Source organism: Myotis davidii, unplaced genomic scaffold, assembly GCF_000327345.1.
Source record: "Myotis davidii unplaced genomic scaffold, ASM32734v1 scaffold827, whole genome shotgun sequence".
Lineage (NCBI taxonomy): Eukaryota > Metazoa > Chordata > Mammalia > Chiroptera > Vespertilionidae > Myotis > Myotis davidii.
In genome coordinates, this window is record NW_006297815.1 from 1,198,581 (window position 1) to 1,207,963 (window position 9,383).

Sequence of the window (9,383 nt, forward strand, 5' to 3'; positions counted from 1 at the left end):
TGGTCTTAGGCGGCCCCTGTGAAAGGGTCGTTCGACCACCAAAGGGGTCGCGACCCACAGGTTGAGAACCGCTGACCTAGAAGGTCCATTTTAGCTTTCGTTCACAGTTTCTAATGATCTAGAGCAGGGCTCACAGTAGAACTTTCTGTGGTGCTGGAAATGGTCTATATCTGCCTTTATAGGGTACGGTAGCCACTTGCAACCCAAGTGTGGCTAATTGGAATTGAGATGAACGGTCAGTAGAAAACACACACCGATTTTAATAACTTAGTACAAAAAAGTGAATGCAAAATATCCTATTAACACTTTTTATATTGACTACATGTTTAAAGGATATTATTTCGGATATATTAGGTTGAGTAAAATATTTTATTAAAATCAATGACACGCCCTCGTGAGCATGGCCCAGTGGTTAGAGTGTCAGCCTGGGCACCGAAGGGTTGCGGGTTCAATTCTGGTCAAGGAGGGCACGTACCTGGGCTGCAGGTTCAATCCCTGGCCCCAGTGCGGGAGGCAACCAATCAATTGATGTGTCTCCCTCACTTTGATGTTTCTTTTTCTCTCCTCCCTCTTTCTCTTTCTCTCTCCTCGCTCTTTTCTACTCTCTCTGAAAATCAATGGGAAAAAATATCCTCGGGTGAAGATTTAAAAAAATTAATTTCACTTTTTTAAGTGGCTGCCAGAAATGTTTAAATGGTTCCCATTCTGCTTCTATTGGAGAGCACTGTCTATTTGGGAAGATTTCAGCCACCTCTGCATATTCTCAAATCAAGTACATGGCAGTGACGTGCCACACCCACAAGCTGTAAAACTCAATGACTCCCATAGTGTATGGGCCTCTTCTGATTCCAGATCTGAGGGTTTACCACTTCCTCTTCCTGTCCTGTCTTATGGCTATGAATCCTCTGTGCAGAAATTCCCTTCAACTACGTTGATTCTATTTTGGTGATTCAGAAGCCGCTTCCGGATGTTGTGGGCCTTGAAGTCAAGCCAGCCTTATATAGGCAGAAGTGGCTGCCTACATGTGCTGAGAAAAGCCAAAAATATCTTCTGCCCTTTCACTGCCTATTGCCCCCATCCGCCCAAATCTTACACATCCACCCAGAGGCCTTCGGGCAATGACCAACATGGGCCTTAACCAGTCAGTTCCCTGATGCCAGTGCAGAAACTGGGCAAATGCTGGTATCTTCCAGGGCACTGTGCTGCTCATCTCCAACCAGCACCGTCCCCTGAAATTTCCCAGGTGATGGGACCCTGGTCAGGGATCTTGCCCAGTGGGCATCACAGAGGCCTGTACAGTCAGGTCTCAGCAGCCCGGAACACACTCAGGCATAGCTGTCAGCCACGGTGAGAAGGAGAAAGCAGGAGCATTGAGCTGGTGTTTACTGGGCATTCTGCGTACATTATCTCACTAAATCCTCAAGGCCACCCGAGAAATATTCTCCTTACAGCAGAGTCCACACAAGTTCAGAGAGGGATAGTGTGTTGTCCAAGGTCACACAGCACACACAGTATGTGGAAACGCTGGGCCTCGTTTTCAAGGGGCTTCACCCTTCAGCTGGAGCAGAGTAGAAGCTGCCCTTTGTGAAGGTGTCTCCACGTGGCCGGGCACCGCTGTTTCCACCTGGGCAGCGGTGCTCCTCACCTTGGCTGGATGGCTCCACAGGCACGTGCCTTTGCTGCTCCGGTCCATTGGGTGCCCCGTTCTCTGCACACTGGGCACCTGGCCTGCCTTCCTGGAGGGGTTTGTGATCTGGGAAGGATGTTAGGCTCCCTGTGGGCCCAAAGTGTCTCATTCAAAGTGTCACTCCTCCTATCTGGGCCACAAGACATCCTCCTTCAGGCCTGAACAAGAGACCCAGGCACCATGTCCTTATAAGGGAAAATGGCAGAGAGTCTGGAATGCAGCTTAAAAGTCCCCTAACCAGCCCATCCTGCAGGGTGGGGGCCTGCGGGCTCAGGAGAGGCCTTCTGGAGGAGGCAGTCCTACAGGCAGTGATGGGGCACGGAGGTGCTGGGAGAAGACAGCCTGGAAGTGTACCTGCAGGGTAACGACTGCAGCCTAGCACATACAGGGAACACACATTTATTGAGCACCTACTATTTGCAGTGCCAGAAGCATCACAGGTCCTCATGAGTCTTAGGACTCCTTCCCTCCACACTAGTAGAGAATGGTGGTCGACCAGTTGACTTTGGAATAGGACTGTGGGGTATAAATTATGGTTTCGCCTCTTAGCAGCTGAGTGGCTTGGTTAAGGGACTTACCTCTCTGGGTCTCAGTTTCCTAAACTGAAAAGTGGAAGTAATAACAGCCCCTACCACAAAGGGTTGTAAGTTGCTAGGATTCAATAAATTCATTTATAAACTGTTCAGATGCTAAGCGAGTGCTCAATAAATATTAACTATTATCACAATTATTCTCTTTTAAGAGGAGAAAACTGAGAGTGAGAGAAATGAGGTCACCTGCTTAAGGTCACACAACTAGGGAGGAACAGAGCTGTGCTGTGAAGCCAGGTCCCCATTTGCCTAAAGACAGGAGGGGAGCTGGAGAGAAAGACGAAAGCCAATGATGGTTAGAGAAAAGTCTTTGCAGAAATCCACTTGTCTCCCACGGGTCCCCACCCTCTAAGAGGTGGGCTCAGGCTGCTCCTGGGACACCTAACCGTGGAAGGAAAGGGACAGAGAAAGCTGAGCAGAGTTCTAGTCCCAGCACTGCCACGAATGAGCTGAATGGCTTCCCTGCACCTCAGTTCCCTCCTCTGTGAAATGGGACTAATTCCATCTTCCTGTTACAGGACTATCAGGACTAGAGATGTTGCTTGGGAAAGGCCCGTTCTCTCCTCCCACACCTTCTACCCACTCCTGCCTACCCAAGGAGGATGAGGCAGCTTGCCCAACCTCCCGGGAGGTGGGCCCCGGCAGGGCGGGACAGGCGGCCAGGAGGACTTAATTAAGGGCAGAAAAGCAGAAGTGACAGGCTTTCCCCACACTTCCTCTCCACCTGCTGCCGCTGCCTAAGGCCTCCTGGCTGGCTCCGCTGCTATTCAGGAGGCATGAGGACCCTCCAGGGGACAGCTGCGCACCTCATCAGGACCGGGTAGGTCTGGAGACCTTGGATACTGGGAGCATCAGGCATCTGAGGTAGCGGCCTAGGTCTCATGCTCTGCCATTCCCTGGCTGCATGCCTTTGGGTAAATCCTCACCTCGTTGAGCCTCATTCCATTTATGGAATGAGAGTAACAATAATGTCCGTAAGACTGTACTGAGAACTGAATGAGGAAGTGCTCATGTAGGACTTGCTATTGTGCTTGGCTCAGAGTAAGCCCTCAATGAATAGCAGCTGAAATCCTTAGTGACCACACTCAACACAGGCCTTGGCACCCGATGACTTAGAACTGGTTTTCCATCCCAATATTGTTTACAGTAGCTATTTATTCTCATAGCTATCAGGTTTGAATACTAATGATACAGTAGGAGGTGGTTTAGTCCCAAATCAAAATGCCTTCAGGAGCTGGGGAGGTCATAATTCATTAACTCTAACCTCAAGTGGGTCCTCCATGGTGCCCACCATTTCCTTTATTCATTTACTTTCCCACTTTCCTGGACAACTACCTTCTCCTGGATCTTCAAGCTTTCATTGCCTCCTCTGGCGTCCTCACCATCAGTGCTGACCTTTCTGAGCAAACGGAAGCAAACATGCTGTAGTCAAGAAATACTTATGGAGCACCCACTACATGCCAGGCACTATTCTAGGCACTAAGACATATCAGTGACCAAAAGAGACCAAGTTCCTGCCTGGTGGATGCTCTAGTAACAGACAATAGCTAACATGATACAAGTTGCCAGACACAAAATGACCCTATGCTGTACTACTTTTATTGTACCATTCTATAGATGAGAAAACTGAGTTACAGGGAGGTTAAGAAACCTGGCCAAGGCCACACAGATGGTGAGTGGTAATTTGAATCCAGGCAGTCTGGAGTCATGCCTTTAACAATTGCAGTGTTCTGTGCATATCTGAGGATGCTGATATGTAATTGCCCACACTTTGCCTGTCCACCTACCATCATCTGTACCCATTTCCTCTGCCTTCCCACCTGCTATTAAGAATGAATGGCCCTGCTTCTTCCTAAGACCAGCCCCACCTCTTGTGCGCTCGGTCTCACCCCTGCCACCCATGAGCATCCCTGCAGGGAGCCTCCCCTTCATCACTGTCCCCCCTCTTCAGTGGGTCTCCCACCCGCAAGCCTGCCAGAGCTTCTTCCCTCTTAAGTGAATTCTCTTGGTCACATTTCACCCATCGGCTACTGCCTCTGTCTTGATCCACCAGCAGCATTTGACACTGTTGACCACTCCCTTCTTCTTGGAACATTTTATTACTTGGCTGTTCAAGCACCACATTGCCTAGTTTCTCGGTCTCCTTCGCTGGCTCTTCACCTCCCAAACTGTTGACCCTAGAGTTCAAGGGCTCAGTCTTTGGATCTCCCTCCTCCTCCTCAACACACGTCTTGAGGAATCTCATCCTGCCCCTTGATTTAAAATACTATGGACAAACCAACAACACCCAACATTCTATCTCTAGCCTGATCGCTCCTCTAAATTCCTGATTCGTGTTTCCAACCACATACTCAACAGCTCCACTGAAAGGCTAAATTGGCAACTTAAATTTCAGACTTTCAACTGAATTCCTCCTCTCCCCACTTCACTCAAACCTGCCTGAACCACAGACTTTTCTGTCTCAGGAAATGACACCTCGATGCTTCCAGTGCTCAGGCCACCAAACCTCACGGTCCTCTTTCTCTCTCACCCACAGCCAATCAGTCTGTCAATTTTATTGACTCTTCCAATAAAACGTATCCAGAATCCAACCTCTTCTTATAATTCCTCTGCAGTCACTCTTTAGTGTAAGCTCTATAAGGGCAAGGATTCTCATCCATTTATTCATACCTGTTTCTCCAATGGGTGACACATAGTAGTTGATTTAAAAATATTTGTTGAATAAATAAATATAAGGAAAATAGATAAGTTTCTCAGAGGTCAACGGATCCACTCTCCCTTTCTCGTCTCCCCCCAAATTATAAAAGAGACACTGAGGTTTAGAAAGAAGGCATGTTCAGTGTCACACAGTGCCAACAGTGAAACCGTGTCTTTATTTTTCTCTTTCTCATTCTATCTCTTTTATTTGTGCTTCTCTCTTCATGACTCTTTCATTTCCTTGGGACAGTTGCCCTCACAAAATTGGGATTATGGACGCAAGCATCCTCCCATCCTCAGGAACTGCATACAAACTGGGTTCTTCCCTGACAACTCCAGTGTGAATAATCCTGGGGAAGGCTCTGATTGGTTCAGCTTGGGTCAGGTGGGTCTGGGGTGGGTTACTCTAATTGGCCCACTTGGAAAGACTGCCCACTCCTTTGGCTAACGGGGTGGAGCCTGTTAGCAGGTGAAGGGTTTGTGGGGCAGAGACAATGGGCAGACACCAACCCCCACCCTCCTGATAAAGGTTCCCCCAATTTCTTGTGTGCAGGTGGAGATTCTGGCTCTTGGGGCTCTGCAAGGCCCTTGTCCCACTGCAGGCGGCCTGGGCTGCCTTCTCTCAGCCTGTCCCAGCCAGCTGTGACCAGCTGTTGATCCAGCTTCTCCTGTGTGGTTCCCTAGCTGTTGCTGCTGCAGGTCTGGCCCACCACTGGCTAGCGTCCTCGCTGCTTTATCCTCTGGGGCCCTCGGCCATGGTGGCCTCTCTCTGTGGCCTCCTGGTCTTACTAGGCCTGGGCCTGGTGCCTCCCGCTCGCTGCCTGTTTGCACTCAGCGTGCCAACTCTGGGCACAGCACAGGGCCGCCGCCTGCTCCTATCCTGGAGTACTGCCACCTTGGCTGTCACCGTGGTGCCCAACGTCTTGGCTAATGTGGGCGCAGCTGGACAAGTGCTGAGGTGTGTCACTGAGGGCTCCCTGGAGAGTCTTCTCAACACCACTCACCAGCTACACACAGCGTCCAGGGCTCTGAATCCCACTGGCCGAGGCCTGACACTCCAGGCCCAGGGCAATGGCTCTGTCTTCCGGCTTCACATGCTCAAGGTCACTCAGCAGGTCCTGGAGGACTTTTCTGGCCTGGAGTCCCTGGCCCAGGCAGCAGCGCTGGGCATCCAGTGGGTGGTGACAGGACTCTTTATGCTGGGCCTTCTGATAAACTCGGCCCGGTATCTCCACTGCTACATGACTGACCTGCGGTTTGATAATGTCTACGCCACACGGCGGTTAGCCCAGCAGCTGGGAGAGGCCGGGGCCACACACCTGCTGGCCTCCCCACCAGCCTGGCTGCTCAGGGCGGCGTGGCCAAGGCTGTCCCAGGGGGAGCTGCTGAGCTGTCTACTCAGGCTGGGGCTGCTCACCCTGCTCCTGGTGGCCACAGCGGTGACCGTGGCCACAGACCACGTGGCCTTCCTCCTGGCACAGGCAGCCGTGGACTGGGCTCAGAAGCTGCCTGCTGTGCCCGTTACGCTCATGGTCAAGTATGATGTAAGTGTGGTGATGGGAAGATGGGCATAGAGTCATTTTCTTGAGGGAAGGGGTAGGGTTCGTGAAATCCCTGACTTGCAATTGAATTTTACTTAACCTGGGATAGGCTGTGGGACCTGGGGCATCCGCCGATGAATTTATTTAATTCCCACTACAACACGACACAGTGTTTCTGTTCTCACCCCCTACTGCTTCTGTGCCCATTTTGCAGATGAGGGCAGGGAAAGTTGAGCGGGCCCTGAAAGCGGCAAGTGGTGGGGGGCAGGGAATGGCTAGAGCATCTGTCGGTTGACTTGGCTTTTTTCTCCTTTATGAAGGCTGCCTACACCGTCCTGGACTTCGTCCCCTTCCTCTTCAACCAGCGGCCTCTGGAGAAACCCTTCCACTCTGCCCACAAGTCCTTCCAGTGGGAGCTCCGCTTCACCTCCCCCGCCTGCCCGCTGCTGCCCGCCCAGCGCCCCCTCACGGCCGCCCCCCTGGCCGCGGGGGTCCTGCAGCTGGTGGCTTGTTCCACGGTCCTCCTGGAGACCTACGCCCGCCGACTGCGGCACACGATCGCGGCGTCCTTCTTCACGGCCCAGGAGGCGAGGAGGGTCCACCACCTTCATGCCCGGCTCCAGCGGAGATACGACAGGAACCGAGGCCAGCAGCTGCCCCTGCAGGCTCCTTCCTGATCCCCACACCTGGACCTGCCAGCCAGCACCCAACATGGATAGACATGCCTGGATGTACTGGACCCCTGGAAGGACAGAGAGCCCTGGAGAAGAGGGGAAAGATGTTTGGAGTCACACAGACCTAAGTTGTCATCTTGGCCCTTCTGCTGCCTTCTTGTGTGACCTTGGGTGGTGGCTGCACCTCTCTGAGCCTCGTTTTCGGCAGCCACATAATGACAATGATGCGAGCTACTTTCCACACGGGAATGTGGGAAGGACAGAATGAAATATTGGGCACGAAAGGCCCCCGTACACAGAAAAGGGCTATGCCAAGCGGAAGGCAAGGAAGTGCAGACATGGCGCAGGGCTTCTCCGGCAGGTGGGAGTCGGTCAAGGCTCTCACCCGCATCACCGTTACCTGGCCCGTGGGGACTTCGCTTGTGAATGTGCCTAAATGCGCCTGGAACTTATTTCTGTGCCCCCGAACCCTCTGAACTTATTGACTGTAATCTACAAGTGTCCTCATTTTGTAAATAATATATTTATTAAATCCTAAATTAGGTTAGGTTACTCTTTTGCTTCAAACTCCCTTACGGGCTTCATTTAGGGCTGTCAGGTTTAGCAAATGAAAATACAGGACACCAGCTTCCACTTGATTTTTAAACAACGAATATGGGTTTAATGTCCTTGCGACATATTGTTCTTATGCCAAACATCCTGAGAATGTGCCCATATTGGTTGTGGGTCTGAAATTCAAACTGGACTGGTTAACCTGCACTTTATCCGGCAACGCAATCCCCATCCAAGTTATAATACATTGCGATTCCCTGGGGGCCTTGGTACCCCCTTGTTTTCCCCTCCAGATTATTATCTGCCCTTCTCCCACCTGCTGTCTTTCACAGGGGTCTGACCTTTGTGAGTCTGGCAGTCATAACACCCTGGCTCCCTTGCCCTTGGTTGGACCCGGTCCATGAGAGGCACTGATAGGCCGTCCAAAGTGGGAGAGGAGAGAGAGGCCAGGGTATTGGCTCCTGCCACCCTCTGGGCTGTTACTGGGCAGAGGCCCCATCCCATTAGCTGCTAATGATTAACGGGAACAGGCTGTTTTCTGATGCTTCTGGGAAAACCTAGTTCTGGTGTTCTTAAGCTAGGTTTCGGAGGAACGTAAACGTGTTCGGGATCATTAGCATTTTGGTGGACATTTGCTAATCTGTAATCTTCGTTTCTCATCTATAGTGTTGGGTGAAATTAATAGTCAACTTTTCTTTTTATTAATGGTTCATGTCAATCAACCAAGCGCTATAATGAAAGCAAAAGCTATTCAAAGAATCCCGCTGCTAGAGGCGGCGCCGCGGTGCCTTATGGGGAATGTAGTCAGGCAAGGCCTCGGGCGCCCTTCGGGGATTCCTGGGAAGAGCGCCGGGAAGCCTCTTCTGCGCATGTGCCCTTCGGTTCTCTACCTGGGCGCCCCTCGGGTTCGCCAGGCTCTTGCCGGGGGTTCCCCTCATTTCACCTGACCTGGTGCGAACTCAAAGCGAAGTGGGTGCACCCACCAGTCAGAGGAAGGGCTCGGGGGTCGGAGGGGAGGGTTGGGAAGGCGTGGGCGGGTGCTGGCTCTCTCGCCTCCTCTGGAGGGAGCCCCAGAGCGGGTTTCGATCCCGGAGAAAGGCAGCGAGGACCGGGCTGGGCTCCCGACCTGCAGGCTTCCTGACCTTCTTTGCCTGAGGAAGGTGCTCTATGAAGATGAAAGGTTTGTGCAACCATGTGGCTAAAATCTGGTTCCAGAAGTTCTACGGAGGCACTTGGATCTGCAGCCTGTGTGGTGGTTTGAAAAGTACTAGAGAGCAGCAGGGAAGGGAACAGCTGTTTATTGAGAGTTAAATACTATCATCATATGACTTATCCTACGTCTTTATTAGAACAAAGGTCTGAACTGCAGCTGAAGGGAATGGCCATGGTGTAGATTTGCCTGGGAAAGATTTGAGGGTGGGAGGTGTTGGCAGCGTTGCATGAAGTTTTAAGAACTTGATGTGTGGGTTCAGATCAGGTCCTCCCACAAAACGGCCCGGCATCCCTGGGGACATGCATTAGACGAATCCTGTTTCCTCGCCTGTTCAATGAGCATGGAAATAATATTTGCCTCATAGGGTTATTCTGAGGTAGAATGTGAGGATCCAGCCCAGAATTTAATACGCCCTCGATCATCCCCTGC

The 9,383-nt window shown here is 51.5% G+C and overlaps 1 protein-coding gene across 1 annotated transcript; it reads left to right on the plus strand.

The window, feature by feature from the left end:
• Window positions 1-5,657: 5,657 nt before the first annotated feature.
• OCSTAMP (osteoclast stimulatory transmembrane protein) lies at window positions 5,658-7,687 on the plus strand. The gene is made up of 2 exons (XM_015570336.1): window positions 5,658-6,518; window positions 6,836-7,687. Exons 1-2 carry the CDS (start codon window positions 5,730-5,732, stop codon window positions 7,190-7,192), a joined length of 1,146 nt encoding a protein of 381 aa, XP_015425822.1. The 5' UTR covers window positions 5,658-5,729; the 3' UTR covers window positions 7,193-7,687.
• The last annotated feature ends 1,696 nt before the right edge of the window (window positions 7,688-9,383 follow it).